The 24046-nt window shown below is 43.9% G+C and overlaps 1 protein-coding gene across 3 annotated transcripts in view; it reads left to right on the top strand.

Annotated features, from left to right (window-relative positions):
• The window catches only part of LOC129707488 (extracellular sulfatase Sulf-2-like), a 146802-nt gene extending 130612 nt beyond the window's left edge, over positions 1-16190 (top strand). For all 3 annotated transcript variants that reach the window (XM_055652545.1, XM_055652544.1, XM_055652546.1), the window contains exons 17-21: positions 1091-1233; positions 7026-7149; positions 9238-9271; positions 10550-10603; positions 12684-16190. In XM_055652545.1, coding sequence (XP_055508520.1) covers positions 1091-1233; positions 7026-7149; positions 9238-9271; positions 10550-10603; positions 12684-12714 — 386 coding nt within the window. In that variant the 3' untranslated portion in view covers positions 12715-16190. The remainder of the gene's footprint in view (positions 1-1090; positions 1234-7025; positions 7150-9237; positions 9272-10549; positions 10604-12683) is intronic.
• The last annotated feature ends 7856 nt before the right edge of the window (positions 16191-24046 follow it).

Here is a 24046-nt window from a genome sequence, read left to right as displayed (position 1 = left end):
TCCCTCACAGCCTCAGAGATCTGGATTCGATCCAGACCCCGGCAGCTGACTGTGTGGAGTTTGCATGTTCTCCCCGTTTTCCTTTGAGTGCTTCGGTTTCCTCCCTCGTCCCAAAGCCGTGCGAGTCGGTAGATTAATTGGCTGCTGTAGATTGCCCCGAGCGTGTGGGTGAGCGGTAGAATCTGAGGGGCGCTGATGAGAATGTGGGGGGGGGGAAAAAACGCAAGATTATAGCAGATGAGAGGTTGATAGTCAGCATGGATTCAATGGACTGAACGGTCTGGGCTGTGACACTCTCTACACTAACGTTAACATATAACCTATGTGGCCCACTTAAATCAGACTTGCTTAATGAACTGAACTAACATTCCTGGAAGAGTTTAATCTTGGTTTATTGTACCTATTAATGTAGTGCTGAAAAAATAGTTGGAAAAGCAGGCACTAAATATAGTCACTGGTAAACATTTCAACTGATATGGGATATGAACCTTAGATCTGATTTGAACAAAAACTAATGTTCATTTGTTTCTGGGAGGGAGGGACAAAAGGACATATCGTTCGACTTATTTGTACTCAGTCTGATGAAATCCTACTTTGCGATCAACTGATAGCTAGCCAGTCTGACATCCAAACTCCCTTATTCAGAATAAGGGGGAGGCCATTTAGGTCTGAGATGAGGAAAAACGTTTTCACCCAGAGAGTTGTGAATCGGTGGAATTCTCTGCCACAGAAGGCAGTGGAGGCCAATTCACTGGATGTTTTCAAGAGAAAGTTAGGTCTAGCTCTTAGGGCTAACAGAATTACGGAATATGGGGAGAAAGCAGGAACGGGGTACTATTTTTGGATGATCAGCCATGATAATAATGAATGGTGGTGCTGGCTCGAAGGGCCGAATGGCCTACCCCAGCTCCTATTTTCTATGTTTCTATGACTAGGCTGAAGATATGTTCCCACGGCAACACAAAAGTCTGCAAACGCTGAGATGCTGAGATGCTATTTTCTATGTTTCGAACTCAATGGGTGTGATTCCCCACTAGTGTGTGGGAACTGGCTGGCATCTTTTGACTAATAAATCTGCTCTCTGTTCCAGTGGGGCCGTTCTGTGCGTGTACCAGTGCAAACAACAACACCTACTGGTGTTTGAGGACATTCAATGAGACCCACAACTTCCTCTTCTGTGAGTTTGCCACCGGATTCCTGGAGTATTTTGACCTCAACACGGACCCATACCAGGTAAAAGTCACCATCAGCAGTTCTGCCTCACAGCGCCAGAGTCCCAGGTTCGATCCTGACTACGGGTGCTGTCTGTACGGAGTTTGCACGTTCTCCCTGCTCCGGTTTCCTCCCACATTCCAAAGACGTGCAGCTTTGTAGGCTGATTGGCTTCTGTAAATTGTCCCTAGTGAGTCGGACAGCACTAGTGTACGGGTCGGCGCAGAATCAGTGGGCCGAAGGGCCTGTTTCTACGCTGTCTCGGTAAACTAAACTGAACTAAGCTACATTTGCTAAATAACAAGCTTACAAGAACACAAAATGCTGGAGTAATTTAGAAGCTCAGGCAGCATCTCTAGAGGGCATGGATGGGTTAAGGCATAGCAAGGAACTGCAGATGCTGGTTTACACAAAGATAGACAAAAAAAGCTGGAGTAACTCAGTGGGACGGGCAGCATCTCTGGTGAGAAGGAATGGCTGAGGTTTCGGGTCGAGACCCTTCTTCAGACTGAGTGCACAAATTGGAGGAACAGCACCTCATTTTTCATTTGGGCAGCTTACACCCCAGCGGTATGAACATTGACTTCTCTAACTTCAAGTAACCCTTGCTTTCCCTCTCTCTCCATCCCTTCCCCTTCTCTGTTCTCCCACCAGTCTGACTGCCCCGATCACAAATCATCTCTGTTTGCCTTGTTGTCACCTTCTCCCAGCTAACAATCTTTTCCTTGGCTTCATCTCCTTGATGTCTCGTTTTCACACCTTACCCTTCCTTATCTCTGTGTCTCCCTCTGTCCTGACTCTCAGTCGGAAGAAGGGTCTTGACCCGAGATGTCACCCATTCCATCTCTCCCGAGATGCTGCCTGCCCCGCTGAGTTACTCTAGCCATTTGTGTCTAATTTTGGATAGGTTATGATTCAGGTTGGGACCCTTCTTCAGACCTGACCTGAAACATCATCTGTCCATGTCCTCTGGAGATGGTGTCTGACCCGTTAACTTACTCCAGCACTTTGTGTTCTCTGCGAGATTCTAGCATCTGCAGTTCCTTTTGCCTTGCGTTTACAAGAAAATAGTGTGTCATCTCTTATCATTATTGCTTAACTCCATGATGTTTACGAAAGCTGACAAATTGCAACTAAATCAGCATTAATTGTTCAACATTAGTTCTGCTGCATATCCGTAATTGTTACATATTCATGATATGGAAACTAAGCAGCTAGTGATTGCCATTAGGTGGAAGCAATACTTCTGGTTCCATTAATTGATGCTCGTTCCATTGGAATTATGTACTACAGAAAGCCTGTTCGGCAACACATAGATGTGCAGGAAGGAACTTCAGATGCTGGTTTACACAGAAGATAGACACAAAATGCTGGAGTAACTCAGTGGGACAGGCAGCATCTCTGGAGAGAAGGAATGGGTGACGTTTTGGGTCGAGACCCTTCTTCAGACTGAGAGTCAGGGGAGAGGGAGACTGGAGATATGGAAGGATATAAAGATGACACCTTCTACACGAGGAAGGGTCTTGATCTGAAACACCACCCATTCCTTCTCTCCAGTAGTGTTCGAGATATTTTGTTGCACATTTTCAAACACGTACTGCCAACGGCACATGGTGTTGCTAATATTGAGCATTATATGGAGCTGCCTGTGAAGTGGGATCTAGTTGGATGTCAATACCTCACTAATTGAATCCTGCCCCCTCTACACGCCCCTTAATTATACAAGACTCAAGTCAAGTCAAGTCAAGTTTATTCGTCACATTAATATACGAGATGTGCAGTGAAATGAAAGTGGCAATGCTCGCGGACTTTGTGCAAAAAGACAAACAAACAAACAACCAAACAAACTACAAACAGAACCACATATTCTTTTACATATTGACCATTGTGGGCGGAAGGAAAAAGGTTCAGTAACGTTAGTCCCTGGTGAGATAGGAGTTTACAGTCCGAATGGCCTCTGGGAAGAAACTCCTTCTCAACCTCTCCGTTCTCACAGCATGGCAACAGAGGCGTTTGCCTGACCGTAGCAGCTGGAACAGTCTGTTGCAGGGGTGGAAGGGGTCTCCCATGATTTTATTGGCTCTGGAGTTGCACCTCCTGATGTATAGTTCCTGCAGGGGGGCGAGTGAAGTTCCCATAGTGCGTTCGGCTGAACGCACTACTCTCTGCAGAGCATTCTTGTCCTGGGCAGAGCAATTCCCAAACCAGATGGTAATATTTCCGGACAAGATGCTTTCCACCGCCGCTGAGTAGAAGCACTGGAGGATCCTCCTAGTCCTACTTCCCAGCCACTAATTGCCTAAGTCGGGGCACTATTAGTAAACAGCATTAAAGCTTTGTATAGGTTTGGACTTTAGACTTTAGAGATACAGAGTGGAAACAGGCCCTTCGGCTCCACGAGTCCCCACAGACCAGTGAACGCCTTTAACCTGCCGCTATCAAAAACACCAGCGACAATTTACCAAAGTCAATTAACCTTGAGTCTGAAGAAGGGTTCCAACCCAAAATGTCACCCATTCCTTCTCTCCAGAGATGCTGCCTGACCCGCTGAGTTACTCCAGCATTTTGTGTCTATCTTTGGTATAAACCGACATCTGCAGTTCCTTCCTTACACATTTAACCTCCAAACCTGTATGTCTTTGGAGAGTGGGAGGAAGCCGGTGCACCCGGAGAAAACCCACGCGGTCACAGAGAGAACGTACAAACTCTGTACAGACAGCACCCGTAGTCAGGATCGAAGCTGGGTCTCCAGCGACTATACCGCTGTGCCACTGCACCGAGCTGTATTGGTGAGAGATGCTGGTGTGGAACATTTCATGTGTAATAGTGCGCCAAGGACTTGTGGTGTGAAGTGGTTTGTTTCTGTGCCTTGAATACTTTGTGACACTTTGGTTGAGGGCGAGGACAGCGTGTTGCTCGGTGCCATCTGCTCCCAGGCACGAACATCCAAGGAACCACACAGCTGGAACAGTTTCCCAATCTCCAGCACATGGATCATAAGCAAATAAGCCATTAGGCTTGGGCATTAGGGGTGGCACAGCTGCCTTACAGCGCCTTGTTTACCTTGTAAACCTACGCTGCACTCCCTCAATAGCAAGAATGTCCTTCCTCAAATTAGGAGAACAAAACTGCACACAATACTCCAGGTGTGGTCTCACTCGGGCTCTGTACAACTGCAGAAGGACCTCTTTGCTCCTGCAGCATCAGAGACCCAAGTTCGATCCTGTTCCAGTAAGATTCCCTCTCATCCTTCTAAATTCCAGAGTATACAAGCCCAGCCGCTCCATTCTCTCAGCATTCTCCAATCCTCTCATCTTTCCAACATGCTCCATGTTTACTCTCTATCTTGACCCTCGGTGATGGGGCCAACTCAGCTGAACTGCTGCTTCTGTAAAAACCAGGACCAGCTGTCAAAATTCTGCCTCTTTACAAAATCATCACCGCACAAAAGTGAAACAGGGGAACCAGATTTAAAAATAGACACAGAAAATGAGGAACCTCTATATCAGTAATGTGGCTGAATTTTCAGAGACCATAGAACAGAGCAGAGGCACGGGCCCTTCATCCCACAATGGCCAAGCCGAACATGATGCCAAGCTTAGTTTAGTTGCCTTAGGGATACAGCGTGGAAACAGGCCCTTCGGCCCACCGAGTCGGCGCTGACCTAGCGGTCCCCGCATACTTAACAGTACCCTACACGCACTGGGGACAATTTACAATCAAATCATCCAATTAACCTACAAACCCTTACATGTTTGAAGCGTGGGAGGAAACTGGAACAACTGGAGCAGCCGGACGAAACCCACGCAGGTCATGGGGAGAACGTACAAACTCTGTACAGACAAGTGCCCATGGTCAGGCCTCTGGCTCTGTAAGTCAGCAACTCTGCCACTGTACCTCCGTGCCGTCCAGTTAATGTTAAGTTAAGTTAATGTCATCTGCCTGCACGTGGTCCATATCCCTCCATTCCCGGCTTCACCAGGTGCCTATCTAGAAGCCTCTTAGATGCCACTATGTTGCCTGCCTCCATCCTAGCCGTGCGTCCCATGCACCCACCTCTCCCCACCCTGCATATCCTCTCCTCCTCTCACCTCAAAGCTTTGCCCTCTTGTCACACAGAGAGTGGTGAATCTCTGGAACTCTCTGCCACAGAGGGTAGTTGAGGCCAGTTCATTGGCTATATTTAAGTGGGAGTTAGATGTGGCACTTGAGGTGTATTGAGGAGAAAAGACTGGATAGACTCGGCTTGTACTCGCTAGAATTTAGAAGATTGAGGGGGGGATCTTATAGAAACTTACAAAATTCTTAAGGGGTTGGACAGGCTAGATGCAAGAAGATTGTTCCCGATGTTGGGGAAGTCCAGAACAAGGGGTCGCAGTTTAAGGATAAGGGGGAAATCTTTTAGGACCGAGATGAGAAAAACATTTTTTCACACAGAGAGTGGTGAATCTCTGGAATTCTCTGCCACAGAAGGTAGTTGAGGCCATTTCATTGGCTATATTTAAGAGGGAGTTAGATGTGGTCCTTGCGGCTAAAGGGATCAGGGGGTATGGAGAGAAGGCAGGTACAGGATACTGAGTTGGATGATCAGACATGATCATATTGAATGGCGGTGCAGGCTCGAAGGGCCGAATGGCCTGTACTCCTGCACCTAATTTCTATGTTTCTATGTTTGTTTGTCTTTGCCATCAGCACCCTGGCGATACGTTTCTGATTGTCTACCCTATCTGTGCCTCTCGTAATCCTATATACTTCTATCAAGTCGCCCCTCCGCCTCCAACGCTCCAAAGAAAACAAACCAAGCTTGTTATAACAGCTTGTAACGCAGACAACATTCTGGTACAGCTTTCCTTCACCTCCACATTCATCCTGTAATGGGGGCGACCAGGACTGCATGCAATAGTGCAAATGTGGCCCATCCAATGTCCTACAGAACTGCAACATGACTTCCTGACACTGATACTCAATGCCCCGACCGTTGAAGACAAGCATACCATACGCCTTCTTTACCATCTAGTACGGCATGGTGGCGCAGCGGTAGAGTTGCCGCCTTACAGCACCAGAGACCCTGGTTCGATCCCGACTATGGGTGCTGTCGGTTCAGCTTGTACATTCTCCCCGTGACCCGCGGGGGTTTTCTCCAGGTGCTCTGATTTCCTCCCACACTCAAAAAAACGTACAGGTTTGCAGGTCAATTAGACATTGGTAAAGATTATAAATTTTAAATTGTCCCTAGTGTGTAGGTGCTATTGTACACGGATCGCTGGTCAACATAGACCTGGTGGGCCGAAGGGCCTGTTTCCACGCTATATCTCTAAACTAAACTAAACTATTGGCATTGCCACTTTCAGGGAGCTAAGGACTGACATCCCAAGATGCAAGTAAAGTTAACACTGTGGCCAGATTATCACACAAGCTAATTGATTTGGCAGAGGAACCTAATTCACATTATGTGAATAACATAAGGTTTGTTCATGCTGGTTTAACAAGCCCAGTCTGCACCGTTAAATATTAGTCTGGTGCTGAACAATGGCGAGCAATACTTCAAGCAAATACTTGAGCATTGAATGTGCTGTAGAAAGATTGTGTTCTCTTAAGCTATGTAGAATTCCAGCTTGAAGATAGGCATAAAAAAATGCTGGAGTAACTCAGCGGGACAGGCAGCATCTCTGGAGAGAAGGAATGGGTGACATTTCGGGTCGAGACCGAATTCTAGTTTGCCTACCCGAACAATGTATTTCAAAGCAAATTATTTTAATGCACATGCACGATCGATGGACCATTTAATCAAATCTCATATTTTCCCGTTACAGCTGATGAACGCAGTGAACACGCTAGACCGAGATGTTTTGAACCAGCTGCACGTGCAGCTAATGGAACTCCGAACCTGCCGTGGCTTTAAGAAATGTAATCCACGCACCAGGAATATGGACACAGGTACAATGAATGAATGGATGGATGGATGGATGGATGGATGGATGGATGGATGGATGGATGGGTGAGTGAGTGAGTGCATGAGTGAGTGATAGATAGATACTTTATTATCATGTGTTACATATCACTGTTGAATTCTTTGTTTTGCAAACCATACATAAGGTATATAAAGAGTCACCACGCAAAGGCACTGACAAAGTTGCAAAGTGTTCAATGTGGTCCAATGGTCCCTCTTTGCTCTCGATGCCCTCCCCTCGAAGCCCCCCCCCCCTCTTGGTTCGATGGCCAACATCATGATAGATCACAGTGCACGTATGAAAGCTGATTACCAAATACTTATTATTAAGATTAATGACTTTATGTGCAAACAAGTGAAAAAAAGTTGTTCTATATATTTATAATTTATGAATCGATACGGAAAGATTGGTCGAGAGCAGAGTACAGAATATATTAGATTAATCAGGGTAATTACTTTAGGGAGCCATTAAGTGAATAATGCAGCTCATAAAGAAATTAATGCTCTATTTAAAATTTATGGTTGACCGTTATGGCTTATTAAACCTTAAGAGTTCATTTCTGGTACGTCATTAATATTGATTTTTACGGGATGCAGCACAAGGGCTGAGCAATTTGTTATATATCTTTGCACTCTTTCACTGAAAGCACTAATGTAGGTTGGTGCAGCTATCTGAACTAGAACTGGACGTGTGTGTGTGGAAAACACAACAAGCTCATTCTTTAGTTAGTTTAGTGATTACGTTTTGTTTATTATCGCATGTATCGAGGTACAGTTAAAAGCGTTTTGTCGCGTGCTATCCAGTCAGCGGAAAGACTAGAAATGGATACAAACGAGCCGTCCACAGTTTACAGATACAAGATAAAGGGACTAATATTTAGTGCAAGATAAAATCCAGTAAAGATCTGACGGTCTCCAATTAGGCAATACTGAAAAGCTTTTGTTGCGCTAACAAGTCAGCGAAAAGACTATCCATGATTACAATGGAGCCATCCACAGTGTACAGATTACAGATATCATATATCCATGTTGAGAAAGAATTTAGTATGTCATTTATTGGGGTGATCGTTGTGAATTTATGTTTAGAAATTTAAGATAAATTACATTTTTTTTTAATCAGGAAAGTAATGGAAATAATGTTTAGTGGAAGATAAAGACTGATCATAGATAGTCCGAGGGTCTCCAATGAGGTACATGGTAGCTCAGGACTGCTCTCCAGTTGTAGGTAGGACGGTTCAGTTGCCTGATAACAGCAGGGAAGAAACTGTCCCTGAAACTGGAGGTGTACGTTTTAAACACTTCTGTACCTTGTGCCTGATGGGAGAGGGGAGAAGAGGGTGGGTGAGACTGTTGCTGCTCCACAAACTGCTGGGCTAACTCAGCGGGACAGGCAGCATCTCTGGATAGAAGGAATGGGCGACGTTTCGGGTCGGGATCCTTGATAACACTGGTGGCCTTGCCGAGGCAGCTTGAGGGGTATTGAGGAAAAAAGACTGGATAGACTCGGCTTGTACTCGCTAGAATTTAGAAGATTGAGGGGGGATCTTATAGAAACTTACAAAATTCTTAAGGGGTTGGACAGGCTAGATGCAGGAAGATTGTTCCCGATGTTGGGGAAGTCCAGAACAAGGGGTCGCAGTTTAAGGATAAGGGGGAAATTTTTTAGGACCGAGATGAGAAAAACATTTTTCACACAGAGAGTGGTGAATCTCTGGAATTCTCTGCTACAGAGGGTAGTTGAGGCCATTTCATTGGCTATATTTAAGAGGGAGTTAGATGTGGTCCTTGCGGCTAAAGGGATCAGGGGGTATGGAGAGAAGGCAGGTACAGGATACTGAGTTGGATGATCAGCCATGATCATATTGAACGGCAGTGCAGGCTCGAAGGGCCGAATGGCCTACTCCTGCGTCTATTTTCTATGTTTCTATGTAGATGGAGTAAATGGAAGGGGGATTCCAACACTATTCTCAAGTTGCAGTCGACTTCGAACTGTTCTTCACCAATTCTAATGGATATCTCCGCATTGAAATACCAATGATGATCCCTTAATTGATTGAGATTTTTTTTTTGTTTAGGAGAAAAAGATGAAGAAAAGTTTGATCAATACAGGTAATTGTTTAATCAGACAATACTGTTTCAATGATAGCATTTTACACAATAAAACCAACCATATTCTTCATGGGAATTTTCACTAATAATCCTAGTTTAATGTAGGTACATAATTATGATATATTACAATCAATAAGATGAAGTATAAAATTATATTTGCATACAATTACAAATATCTTATATCCATGTGGAGAAATAATTGAGTGTGTCATTTATTGGGGTGAGTGTTATGAGTGACTTTATGTTTAGAAATCAGACAATAGACAACAGACAAAAGGTGCAGGTGTAGGCCATTCGGCCCTTCCAGCCAGCAACGCCATTCAATGTGATCATGGCTGATCATCCTCAATCAGTACCCTGTTCCTGCCTTCTCCCCTGACTCCGCTATCTTCAAGAGCCCTATCTAGCTCTCTCTTGAAAGTATCCAGAGAACCGGCCTCCACCGCCCTCTGAGGCAGAGAATTCCATACACTCACAACCCCCTGTGTGAAGAAGTGTTTCCTCATCTCCGTTCTAAATGGCTTGCCACTTATTCTTAAACTGTCTGTGGCCCCTGGTTCTGGACTCCCCCAACATCGGGAATATGTTTCCTGTCCCTAGTGTATCCACACCCTTAATATTTTCAATAAGATTCCCTCTCACCCTTCTAAATTCCAGAGCATACAAGCCCAGCCGCTCCATTCTCTCAGCATATGACAGTCCCGCCATCCTGGGAATTAACCTTGTAAACCTGCGCTGCACTCCCTCAATAGCAAGAATGTCCTTCCTCAAATTTGGAGACCAAAACTGCACACGATACTCCAGGTGTGGTCTCACTAGGACTCTGTACAACTGCAGAAGGACCAGAAATTTAAGATATATTACATTTTTGTAATCAGGCAAGACTGGTCAGAGTAAATGCTGGGAATAATCAGGAAGTCAGATAGCATCATTGCTCTGACGAAACACACTCACATTGATGACCTTTCTTCAGGATATTGCTTTGCATTATATCTCTCTATTGAAAAGAGCTGCACCCATTGTTTATGCATATAACCGTCAAACTGTGATCAGATAATACGATAAGACTGTGTATACGGACTGATATCAGTAAGTATGTAAATTATCCAGTAATCTAATTCTGGGCCCCTTTCTCTTTACCTCTGTTATCATCCATGATTTGAATTTAAATTCAAAATGAATCTGTTCATTATTTGCCTTCCTGCATGTTCCGCTTTTCAGTTCCTGTTTCAAGATGCCAAGCTGTTTTTCTTTTTGTCTTTGTCACTTACAAACCAGGCAATATCAGCGCCGGAAATGGCCCAAAACGAAGAGACCACACTCCAAGTCCCTGTGAGTAGAGCGGGAAAATCCTTCAATTAGATTTGTCTACAGCTCCTCGACGGTGGCAAAGACCCCGTTGTTTCTTGCATGCAAACACTACTGTTCCTCCATATTACCTCACATTAGCATGATCGAAAAAAAGTCTTCTTGTATAAACTGTGTACTTGGTGAGATTATTCAAAGAAACAGTTACTCACATCAAAAAAGAAAGGGACAGGCGGAGACAGTGGGCTTTGTGGGAGCGCTGGGAAGGGGGTGGGGAAGGAAGGAGTGAGCAAAGGCTATCTAAAATTAGAGAAGTCAATGTTCATACCGCTGGGACATACCATAAACTACACAAGCCAAATATGAGGTGCTGCTCCTCCAATTTACGCTGGGCCTCACTCTTTGCAACAACGCAAGACTTTTAGAGAATTGGGAATTGCATTCAAAACAAAATTACATTGAAGTCCGATTACATTATCTTACGGAATGTGTGGTAACTGTTTCGTTTTCTGGCTCCAAAATCCTAATGACTGTCTTTTACTTTTCTTTTCATCAGCACTGATTTCTCAGTGAAGGACAACTCAAAATATTCTTTATTTCTCTTCTGCTGCATTAACCTACTAAAACACTGCATGCATTTATAACATTGTGAGTTTGTTTTTTACTTGAAATGATATTAGTGTGCTGACCTTTCACTAACCTTCCCCCTGTAATTCATTTAATATCCTGTCATTGTAACCGTGGCCTGACATTTTTTTAAAAGATTATTTTTCACCCATTCCAGTCAGCGGAAAGACAATGCATATTTCCACTGGAGCCATCCACAGTATACAGAAATAAGGGAATAACGTTTAGAAACATTGAAACATAGAAAATAGGTGCAGGAGTAGGCCATTCGGCCCTTCGAGCCTGCACCGCCATTCAATATGATCATGGCTGATCATCCAACTCAGTATCCTGTACCTGCCCTCTCTCCATACCCCCTGATACCTTTAGCCACAAGGGCCACATCTAACTCCCTCTTAAATATAGCCAATGAACTGGCCTCAACTACCCTCTGTGGCAGAGAATTCTGTGGCAGAGAATTCCAGAGATTCACCACTCTCTGTGTGAAAAATGTTTTTCTCATCTCGGTCCTAAAAGATTTCCCCCTTATCCTTAAACTGTGACCCCTTGGTCTGGACTTCCCCAACATCGGGAACAATTTTCCTGCATCTAGCCTGTGCAACCCCTTAAGAATTTTGTACGTTTCTATAAGATCCCCCCTCAATCTTCTAAATTCTAGCGAGTACAAGCCGAGTCTATCCAGTCTTTCTTCATATGAAAGTCCTGACATCCCAGGAATCAGTCTGGTGAACCTTCTCTGTACTCCCTCGATGGCAAGAATGGCTTTCCTCAGATTAGGAGACGCAAAACTGTACGCAAACTTTAGCACAACATAAAGTGTAGTCTTCAAATTAAAGACAGTCCAAGGGTCTCCAATGAGGTAGATAATAGCTATATAGGGTGTTGATAGAATGGTATCTATCTAGGCCCACTATCCAGGGTGTTAGAATGGTTCAGTTGCCTGATTACAGCGGGCTAGAAACCGTCTCTGAATGTGGAATTTGGAGGTATTCTTACGATCTTTGGCCTCAATTTATTTTAAGATGTCATTAATGCCTGTTCATCTTGTCGACATTTAATGTAGATTTGTGCACTTAAACAAGTCGGGGTAAGGAACATTCTTCCTTCTGTCCCAAGGAAAGGAAATCATCTTGGCCTCCTTTCCCGTAACCAAAAACTCTCTGTTGATTACCAATAGTTTGTACATCACATTGCCATCAATCTTACTTAAAGTGGAAACCAATTGTGGATAGACAAAAATGCTGGAGAAACTCAGCGGGTGAGGCAGCATCTATGGAGCGAAGGAATAGGCGATGTTTCGGGCCGTCTCGGCCCGAAACGTCGCCTATTCCTTCGCTCCATAGATGCTGCCTCACCCACTGAGTTTCTCCAGCATTTTAATCTACCTTCGATTTTTCCAGCATCTGCACTTCTTTCTTAAACAAACCAATTGTGGAAACGAAGTTTTTTTTAAATCTAGCTTTGTGGTTTATTTCAGAGGACAACTCTGGGAAGGATGGGAAGGCTAGACTGAACACATGCCTCAGCAGCAAAAATCAACTGGTGACAACTTGATAGTCTCTGCAGACAAGAAGATGATCCTATACGATTATGGACTGTACCTTATTTTCCACCTCGAAGATTGGATAAACTATGGGGCTGATGTAGATAGAACATTTGCACTGTTGGGAAATGTTAACAGAAACAATAGACTCTTGAGGGGGTCAAGTATATAAATGAGGGGGGAAGATCGCAACCTACTGGTTATTAGTCTGTCTGTTCAACACATTTCATTAAACTTCACAAACCATCATTTCGGCTTTCCGTCATCCTGGAACCTTAGCGAAAATACCATTCATTTTACATGGTGCGCTGGACTTATAGCCTACTCCCGCTGCTAGTGCAGGTTGCCAGTAACAAAGTCATGCTAATTCCAGCCGCGGCTTCTTTGGAAAGCAAAGGAAAAAGTTGAAGATTGGAACAAAAAAAAAAAAAAAAGTACCCGCGCGGGAAACGTACTTGAATGGAACAGTCGGAGGTGAAAGCAACCAGGGAAGATCGTGCAGAAAAATGGAATCGGTTTTGAAATGAAACGGAACTAAATGCTTTGATAATGTTTAACGATTTTAGCAATTACCAGCATAATTCTGAGAATTCTGCTTTGTTGCCATGACTGCATGTTTACTCAGTCTCAGCCCAATATTTCTACACACCTTGCGATTAAGGAAGAAAAGCTTCCATTCAATAAGTTATAGCTTGTAAATATTTTACCATCAATGAAGTTCATACGTGGTTTAGAATTTAAGCCGTGCAAATTGGAATGTCCAAATACATGGAATTGGATGTCATTTGAAATGTTGCTGTTTTGATTTATCTAATTGTTGTTGAATTTTAAATTCGTTTTTCAGGTTGAACTGTTAACGTTTCATATATTCATGGTCTGGTTGAAGTTTGACTGTACATTGCTGATGAGAGTGAAAAAAAAAATTAAAAATAAGGGGTAGATATTTGCAGAGACACGGAACCACAGATGCTGGTTGATACACAAAAGGACACAGAGTGCTGGGTAGGACAGGCTTAGAATGATATGGGTCAAACGCAGGCAGGTGGGTCTAGGTTAGATGGAGCATGTTGGTCGGCATGGGCAAGTCGGGCCGAAGGGGATGTTTGCACGCTGTATGATTCTTAACTCAGCGGGTCATGTGGCATCCCTGGAGAACATGGATAGGTGACAAAAGAAAGATTTCAACCCAAAACGCCGCCTATCCATGTTCTCCAGAGGTGCTGCCTAACCCATTGAGTTACTCCAGCACTTTGTGTCTTTTTGTGTAGAAGTATGGATTTGGCCTCTGGCATTGGATGGGCAACATAGTTACAAGTGTGTTGTGTTCCTCATCCAAATTAGTTTCCATTGACTATGACAGATCTCTAGCCTAATGTTTTCATTGCAACATAATGACAATGATCACCACTGTGAACTAAACCATACATTAAGCACACTAATGTACAAGTTTCACTGTTGTCCTGGTGAGTTTCATTGTCATATAACTCGTTTTCACCTAACAATGGCCCGTTTCCTTTATCATCATTAATTTTTTGCATACTTTAGTTTAGTTTAGTTTAAAAATACAAGCCCTTTGGCCCACTGAGTCCATACCGACCAGCGATCCCCACACACTAACTCTATCCTACACACAGTAGAGGCAATTTACATTTATACCCAAGCCAATTAACCCGCAAACCTGTACGTCTTTGGCATGTGGGAACAAACTGAAGTTCTTGGCGAAAACCCCCTCAGGTCGCAGGGAGAACATACAAACTCTGTACAGACAAGCACCCACAGCCAAGATCTCTGACGCTGCAAGTGTTATAAGGCAGCAACTCTACCGCTGTGCCACCATGCCGCCCTGAGAGAATTTTGAATAAATATCTTTCATTCATTTGTTCTATATCTCTAAGCATCACCGCCTATATCTCTCGTTTCCCTTTCTCCCGACTCTCAGTCCGAGGAAGTGTCTCGATCCATTCCTCTTCCTTTTCACCCATTCCTTTTCTCCAGGGACGCTCTCTGACCCGTTGAGTCACTCCAGCTTTTTGTGTCTGTCTTCGGTTTAAACCAGCATCTGCGGTTCCTTCCTGCGCAATAATTTAACACACGCTTGTTGTGTGCAGATTAATCCAACTTGGAATAGAAATTGGATCAGTTAGAGATCTGGAATAATCTGTTATGTGCAATGTTGCATAATCTATAACTGGGCCTGTCAAAAATATGTGCGTGGAAGTATATCTTCAAACGCCAGAACAGACGAGGCATGTTGCTTTATTTAAGGGCCTGTCCCGCTTGGCCGTCAGTTGTGTGTAATTTATGCGACACCATTTACGCGTCACGACGCACGACGCGCGTGTCGTGACACGCACGTGATGCGCGCACGGTGCGCATTAAGCGGGCACGGTGCGCGATGACATAGGCGCGGCCGCGCAGGATTTTGTCATGTACAATATCTTCACACGACATCTGCGTGACGCGCAAACGACTGCCAAGTGGGACAGGCCCTATCGGCAATAAAGACTAGTCCATCTACAAAATTCAACTCTAAGATTGAGAGACACCTCAACAACAGCACATCAATTGATATCAACCAGAGATGAATTTATAGATAACAATCTACAGGATAAAATCAATGACGATCCAGCAGCCTCATAAAGTGAAAATTTACTTTTTTTTTTAAAGTTCTAAATTGAAGCACAAAGTTTTGCAAAAGTCTCACTTTTTTCAAACTAAAATGTCTAATTATTTTCTGCGGAGCGTTTCCGATACATGGAAAATGAATTTTTAACCCTGTGTGTTAATCATTCCCGATTGTAAATAGTCACTTTTTTTTTAATCTATGTAACTTTGTTGGTAGAATTGCACTAAATGCAACGTTGTTTATTAAATCACTCACCATTGAAGTTACCAGATAAATGAATGGCTCGTTCAGAATCTAACGTGTAAATGTAGTGATTTCTGCTCCGGGTGAAACATGTCCTTTTGAAACGAGCAAACGCCTGATAAAAACAGAGCCACAATGTGAAATCTTTCAAACCCACAGTGCCTTTGTGTGCTGGTTCCATCAGAAGCGGGGATTTTGTTGTTAAATTTACACCAGAAAAAACATGCTGTAAACATTTTTCGTTTAAACATTTCTTATGGATGGAATGTGATTTCGGGAAACCCTGTTGCACAAGATGCAGTTTTGCAAACATATCGTCATTATTACAAGTGTTTTGTCTAAGCTTGCGTATTAATGATATTTTAATTGTTTTGGGTATTTCAAATGAGAATGGGATATCTAATTTTGTAAATTGTAACATTCCCACATTAATGTTGAAACAGTCTGTCACCTTAGCACTGATGAATCAACCCCGACCGTAAAACATCAGTCACAAGAGAAAAAACCTTTTAAAAATACTATTAAAATTTTACTGTGATGTGTTAAAAAAAAGTGACTGTCTCTCGCCTTTATCAACAATTCTTAAACAGCTAACAATGAATGGCCTTTTCCTTTATCATCATTACATGTTTGCATATCTTTAATTCATTTGTTCTATCAATTTCAATTTTTCAATTTAAAAACGTTATTGGCATGATAAAAAAACAATGTTATATTGCCAAAGTATAAAACATGACATACATATTTGAAATGCATAAGTATAAATACAACTATACAGGGCATGGATAGATATGTCCCTGTACATAAACTTGCAATAGGCCTATTGCCCTTTATTGATTGTTACACGTTCTTGCCGCTGTAAGCAGTACAACACAATAGCAAGTTTAGCAATTCAATATTAATTTCTTAGTGTTAGTTAATGTCGATTAGTGTGTGCGTACATATGTGCATGTTGGTCATTCACCGTCTCTCAGGTTATGGCATGCTGTTACGTATTGTGCACCAAGATGTGCCGTATTTCCTTCGCCAAGGATTATTCTTAGTTTTGATGTATCATCTAGTTCTTTAAAGTCAGGGGTTGCCACACTGAGTTTGTCAAAGGCACGTTCTATATTTCTCTCCATCACCGGCTATATCTCATGTTTCCCTTTCCCCCGACTCTCAGTCTGAAGAAGGGTCTCGACCTGAATCGACATCCAATCCTTCTCTCCAGAGATGCTGCCTGTCCCGCTGAGTTACTCCAGCATTTTGTGCTTGTCGTCTTAAACTTGCAAGTTTTTTTTTTTAAGTGTTGTGGCACATTCTGTTTGTGAGACTAAATGATATTTAGCACAATTATGAAAGAGGATAAATGTCAGTATCAACTTGAAAAACAAAAATATGTCATTAATATTTCCTTTCCTTGTTCAATGTCACGTTCATAAGTGAAAGGAGCAGAATTCGGCCATTCGGCCCATCAAGTCCATGCAGCCATTCAATCATGGCTGAACTATCTCTCACTCTCAACCCCACTCTCCTGCCTCCCCCACCCATAACCTCTGACACCTCGTACTAACCAAGAAAATGTCTATCTCTCTCTTAAAAATATCAATTGATGGCCTCCACAGCCTTCAGTGGCAATGAATTCCACAGATTCACCACCCTCTGACTAAAGAAATTCCTCCTCATTTTCTTCCTAAAGGAACGTCCTTTAATTCTGAGCCCATGACCTCTGGCCCTAGACTCCCCCATTAGTCGAAATATTCATTCTACATCCACTCTACCCAAGCCTTTCACTATTCGGTAAGTTTCAACGAGGTTCCCCTCATTCTTCTAAACTCCAGCGAGTAGACGTCTTTAAAATTAGCATCTGACTATGTTCTATGTATCTTAGCTACCTTTTTTAGTAAAGGTGATTAGTGTGTAGATTAGTGCGGGTGTCAGGGACTATGGGGAGAAGGCAGGAGAATGGGGTTGAGAGGGAAAGATAGATCAGCCATGGTTGACTGGATGGGGCAAATGACCTTATTCCGCTCATGGAACGTATATGTACCTTTGAAAATTGATTTTCTGTCCCTTTGTCATTGTAGTTAAATATCCTAAAGCAGGTTTAGAGGAATGTAAAGACGTACAGAAAACATTCATCACATAGCATTCTTGAGCTCTTTTTGAAATTGAAATTGTAATGACATCACTTTTCAAAAAATCAGAGAGAAAATATCAGCATTTTGTAGAAGTTCCAGGTTGAAATATTGCCTGTTAAACTTAAAGGGTCAAGATATTGTTTTTAATTCCAAAGTGAACGAAATGTTCTTAATACATGCCTTTGACTATTTGATGCATGCAATAATTGTCCATGTGTGGTGTTATTTAAGATAGACACAAAATGCTGGATTGACTCAGCGGGTCAGGCAGCACCTCTGGAGAAAAAGACTAGGTGATATTTCGGGTTGGAACCTTTCTTCAGAGTGAAAGTAATGGGGGGGGGGAGATTTGAGGTGAGAAAAGGCCAACACAAATCAGGGCTGGCAACAGATGATCTCAGGAAGGGTGGAGCCCACAATGGTCCATTGTTGGCTGGGGAAGGTGTGAGAACAAGAGGGACACAAGGATGGGAACAGTGGAACTGGTAGGATGGCCAAGGTTATTAATGCTTACCAATTCTGAACAGCAGCAAGGGGGGGGGGGGGGAGGAGGAGGGGGGGGGGGGAGGGGGAAGGGAGGGGGAGGAAGGGGGGGGGAGGGAGGGAGGAGTGGGAAGAAGAAAGAGAAGGAAGCTGGAAAAGGGGGAAGGCAGTACAAAGCACGGCAGTTCAAACCAACGTTAGACTCACAAATTCCAAGTATAAATTGCATCCAGAACAACTCAAGTTTGTCGATCCTTTACAACGGTGTGAAGACCATTGTGGCTCAACAAAATTGTCCTCATCCTCACAATGAATTAATCACCATGGCAGATTTCCGATAATTGCACTCATTTGTAGCCTTTTGATGAGGCTCTTAAAATTGCGATGGACTTTTTAATGTGCAAGGGCTGCACCTGAGGCCATCTATAAGCCATTATTCATTTTACAAACTGTGAACAAGCTGATGAACAAATATAATGAGCAAAAGAACTCTGCTCAGCTTTGTTAAAAGTCATTTTTCCTTTGGTTATTAAAGTCAACAAAGTATTAGATGAATACGCGATGAAGAAAAATTTGCCAGGTTCCGAGAATGGGAAGGGGGTTGGCGATAGAGGGTAAAGGGCCTGTCCCACTTGGGAGTCATTTGCGCGTTATTTACGCAACATCCTGAAAATTGGTTGGGGTGTCATGACGCGCGCATGGCGCGTGGTGAGGCTTGGTGGCGTATGCAGCGACGCGTGGCGCCCCAGGATTTTGTGATGCTCAAAATCCTCGCGATTCACCTGCGTGAAGTATCCTTTGCGCACGCTGACGTGCTGATGAAATGCATGTAGCGCGTGGTGACGCATGGTTACGCACGGGAAGCACGAACATTGCCTATGCTAATTTATTATGCATCACCGTGCGTCAACGTCCGTAACCATGCGCCGCCCTTACACCGTAGGCGCGCCATTTGCGCATCATCTGAGCGCCGCACCACGTGACCACCCGGGTATAAAGCACGTGTAGTTTCGAAAAATTTTCACTGGGAAAATCCTTGCCACGGAGCTCGGACTAAGTACGAATTACATCACAAATGGCTCCCAAAAGAAGCAAGGCCCTCAAGACCACTTGGCGCGCGACTGTCGTACTGCTGGGCGATTTTCGCGACAGTCGCTCGTCAGTCACTACCGGCCTGTTGCGTAAATGACGCCCAAGTGGGACAGGCCCTTTACACTGGTAGACAGGACCGGGTAGAGCTACTGCCTCACAGTGCCAGAGATCCTGACAGCCGGTGCTGTCTGTGCGGAGTTTGTACGTTCTCCCCGTGACCTGCGTGGGTTTTCTCCGAGATCTTCAGTCTCCTTTCACACTCCAAAGACGTACAGGTTTGTAGGTTAATTGACTTGGTAAAATTGTAAATATTCCCCAGTGTGCGTAGGATAGTGTTAGTGTGCGCGAATCGCTGGTCGGGACGGACTCGGTGGGCTGAAGGGCCTATTTCCGTGCTGTATCTCTAATCTAAAGTAGTGGACTCTTTCTGCCATGTCGCTGTTCTATGCCAATTGACAGTGTTTGGTGGCTTTGACATGCTGGTATAGCTGGGTACGTTGATGCGATGAGATGAGTTGTGTGTGCTTTGTAAACCCGTGATTAAATCCTGCTGAGAAAATGTGATTCTAGATGTGAAATAATCCATTGGACTATCCCTGCTCAAAATGAAATATGCGAATTACTGGGAAAAGTGCAGACTATATTTATGAAAGCTTTTGAAAAAAATATATGTTTAAAGTTATTATTGTCACACTTACCGAGGTACAATGAAAAGTTTAGTTTAGTTTGGAGATACAGCGCTGAAGCAGGCCCTTCGGCCACCGGGTCCGCGCCGACCAGCGATCCCCGCACATTAACGCTAGGGACAATTTTTACATTTACCAAGCCAATTTGCCTGCAAACCTGTATGTCTTTGGAGTGTGGGAGGAAACGGAAGATCTCGGAGAAAACCCACGCAGGTCAATTAAACGTACAAATGAGAACGTACAAACTCCGTACAGACAGCACCCGTAGTCGGGATCGAACCCGAGTCTCCAGCGCTGCATTTGTTGTAAGGCAGCAACTCTACCGCTGTGCCACCGTAACCGTTGCTTTGCTTTCCAATCAGATATTATGATCCAGTCAAATTCATGCACAATAGGTAGGCAGAGAGGAAAGGGGAAGATGCAGAGACAGAATATATCACACAATCACAATCATAATTTATTAGCCAAGTATCTTTTGCAACATATGAGGAATTTCATTTGCCAAGTCAGTCATACACATAAAAAGCAACAGAAACACACAAAACACATTTTACCATACACATCCACCACAGTGACTCCTCCACATTCCTCACTGCGATGGAAGGTGAAAGGAAAAAAGTTCATTCTCTTCCCTTAGCCGTCCCGCGGTCGGGGAGCCTCGAGCACTCCGTTGACGGGACGATCTTCACTCCCGTATCCGTACAGACAGCAGCCGTAGTCAGGATCGAACCCGGGTCTCTGGTGCTGTAAGGCAGCAACTCTACTGTTGCGCCACCGTGCCATCCCTCAAGAGCCAGGGTGGAAATGTCAAGGATCAGAAGGTATCACTCTAAGGTGAGAGGGGTAAAGTTAAAAGGAGATGAGCTTGTCAAGTTGTTTTACAAAGAGCATGGGGAGGGGGGGGTGCCTTCCACAGGAACTGGAGGACAGAGATGCTGCCTGTCCAGCTGAGTTACTCCAGCATTGTGTGTCTATCTTCAGTATCAGGGGTGTCAGAGGTTATGGGGAGAAGGCAGGAGAATGGGGTTAGGAGGGAGAGATGGATCAGCCATGATTGGATGGCGGAGTAGACTTGATGGGCTGAATGGCCTAATTCTGCTCCTATCCCTTATGATCTCATGGTCTTGTGGTATAAACCAGTATCTGAAGTTCCTTCCAACACAGTTAATTGTCATATGTACTGAAAACAGCACAATGAAATTCTTACTTGCAGCAGCACAACGGGCTTGTAAACACAGTACTCACAGATAACACAATGAACAAAAGAAAGTTCAGTAAATTAAAAAAATACAATATTCATGCAAAACAAAAACCCAAAGTACATAATTCAAACAAAGGACAGGTTCGTAGCCATTAGATTTGTTGGTGTTTGTGGTGTTTAAGTTGGTGGTTGTGGTGTCCTGTACCCCAGGATGAGATCAGAATGGAAATTAAAATATAACATTAATGGCGCGTTTGAAAATTAAACAATGCATTTTTGTGATCATTTTGAATGGGTAAATATTAAATGTTTGCAAATAGTTTTTCCACGTGTGATGTCAGATGGTTCCTGAAATAAAGAGGACACGACTTCAGAATTAAGGGACAGAAGTTTAGGGGTAATATGAGGGGGAACTTCTTTATGCAGAGAGTGGTAGCGGTGTGGAATGAGCTCCCAGTGGAAGTGGTGGAGGCAGGTTCATTGGTATCATTTAAAAATAAATTGGATAGGCATATGGATGAGAAGGGAATGGAGGGTTATGGTATGAGTGCAGGCAGGTGGGGCTAAGGGGAAAAAAATTGTTCGGCACGGACTTGTAGGGCTGAGATGGCCTGTTTCCGTGCTGTAATTGTTATATGGTTATATGGTTATAAATGAAGATATTCTACCAGTGATCTGCTGCCACCTAGTGCTTGCTTACAAAATAACAGGAGGTAAATAGTAAACGGAAAATAGATGGTGCAAGATACTGGGGATGCAAGGAACTGCAGACGCTGGTTTACCAAAACATATGCAAAAAGTGCTGGAGTAATGCAGTGGACCGGGCAACATCTCCAGAGAAAGGGCCCCAACCTGTAACATCACCTATGCATGTTCTCCAGAGATGCTGCCTGACCCACTGAGTTACTCCAGGAATTTGTCTCTTTTGTTTTCACGTGAGATATGGCGTGATTGATTGAAAGATGCACCTTGGAAAACAGTCCTTCAGACCACGCCGACCATCGATCACCCGCTTACTGTCTGAAGAAGGGTCTCGACCCGAAAAACATCACCTATTCCTTCTCTCCATAGATGCTGCCTCACCCGCTGAGTTCCTCCAGCATTTTTGTCTACCCGTTTACACTAGTTCTGTTATCCCACTCTCACATCCACTCCCTGCTTACGAGGGGCAATTTAGAGAGGCCAATGAACCTACAAACTTGGACGTCATCGGGCTGTGAGAGGAAACCGGAGCACCCGGAGTAAATCCCCACGCGGTCACAGACAGAACGTGCAGCCTCCACATGGACAGTTGAGGCCAGTTGAGGTAGTTTAGGCCAGTTCATTGGCTATATTTAAGAGGGAGTTAGATGTGGCCCTTGTGGCTAAAGGGATCAGGGGGTTATGGAGAGAAGGCAGGGATGGGATACTGAGTCGGATGATCAGCCATGATCATATTGAATGACGGTGCAGGCTCGAAGGGCCGAATGGCCTACTCCTGCACCTATTTTCTATGTTTCTATGTTTCTATGACAGCACCCGACGTCAGGATTGAACCTGTGTCTCACGTGCTGTGTGCTCTACCAGCTGCGCCACTGTGCGATCAGCAAGAGAAACAAAACAAAACATACTAATAAGCCACAGGAGGTTATTTAGAACCTGTAATAACCTGCTGTACCAACCCAGGTATGTAATATTCAATATTTCCAGATCCTCAGGCGATGTTTATCTTTCAAAATATTATCGTGAATCACTCTCTACAAACCTAACCTTGTCTCTCCTGCCTCTGCCATGGGCTGACAGCATCTCTACACGCCATGGGTCGGTGACAAATTGCAACGTAGCGATCCTGAACATATATTATGTGATGAACACAAAAATTGTGTTGGAAACATGCACGGTGAGGAGGACTTTCTTTGCTCAGAGGGTGGCGAATCTGTGGAATTCTTTGCCACAGACGGCTGTGGAGGTCAAGTCAATTGATATTCTTAAGGAGAGATAGATAGATTCTTGATTAGTACGGGTGTCAGGGGTTATGGGGAGAAGGCTGGAGAATGGGGTTAGGAGGGAGAGATAGATCAGCCATGATTGAATGACAGAGTAGACTTGATGGGCCGAATGGCCTAATTCTGCTCCTAACACTTATGAACTTATGGCCAATTGCTGGGAAATCAGTGGCGGGCCTGTAATTTGCTCAGAAATGGAATATATATAAGCCAAAAGTAAATGCATACACATGCTTGTATGTAAAAAACAAACAATACCAGTGTCATAATAACAATAATAGTCTATGCAGTTCAGAGCTTGGTGGATGTTGTAGTGTTCTAACGTAATCGCCAGTGCGGAGTTTCCCGTGATAGTACAGGCCCAGAATGACCATGAAATGCTTCACTTGCCGCGACTGAACCCTGTATCTGAGAGGACTCAACGTTGAACAGAATCTGAGCTAACACGGACTGGGAGTAACCAGAGTCAAGAGAGTTTTATTGTCATGTGGCCCAGATAGAACAATGACATTCTTACTTGCAGCAGCACAACAGAACGTGTAAACATAGTACCTGTAAATAATATAACAAACGGGAGAGAAACGAAGTTCAGTGTATGTACATCTACACATACTCACAAATACACTATATATAGATCACATGTTCAGGAACGGCTCTAGTTGGAGGACCACGCCTCCAGTGGGGGTTACAGGTACGTTGGGGGACAGACGCTACGGGTCTGCACTTGGTCTAGTGTGTGTGTAATATGTGTGTCTGTGTGTGTGTGTGTGTGTGTGTGTGTGTGTGTGTGTGTGTGTGTGTGTGTGTGTGTGTGTGTGTGTGTGTGTGTGTGTGTGTGTGTGTGTGTGTCTGTGTGTG

The sequence above is a fragment of the Leucoraja erinacea genome, chromosome 21, assembly GCF_028641065.1.
Source record: "Leucoraja erinacea ecotype New England chromosome 21, Leri_hhj_1, whole genome shotgun sequence".
NCBI lineage: Eukaryota > Metazoa > Chordata > Chondrichthyes > Rajiformes > Rajidae > Leucoraja > Leucoraja erinaceus.
The sequence above is the reverse complement of the archived record's forward strand: the minus strand, read 5'-3'. Positions and strand labels throughout refer to the sequence as shown.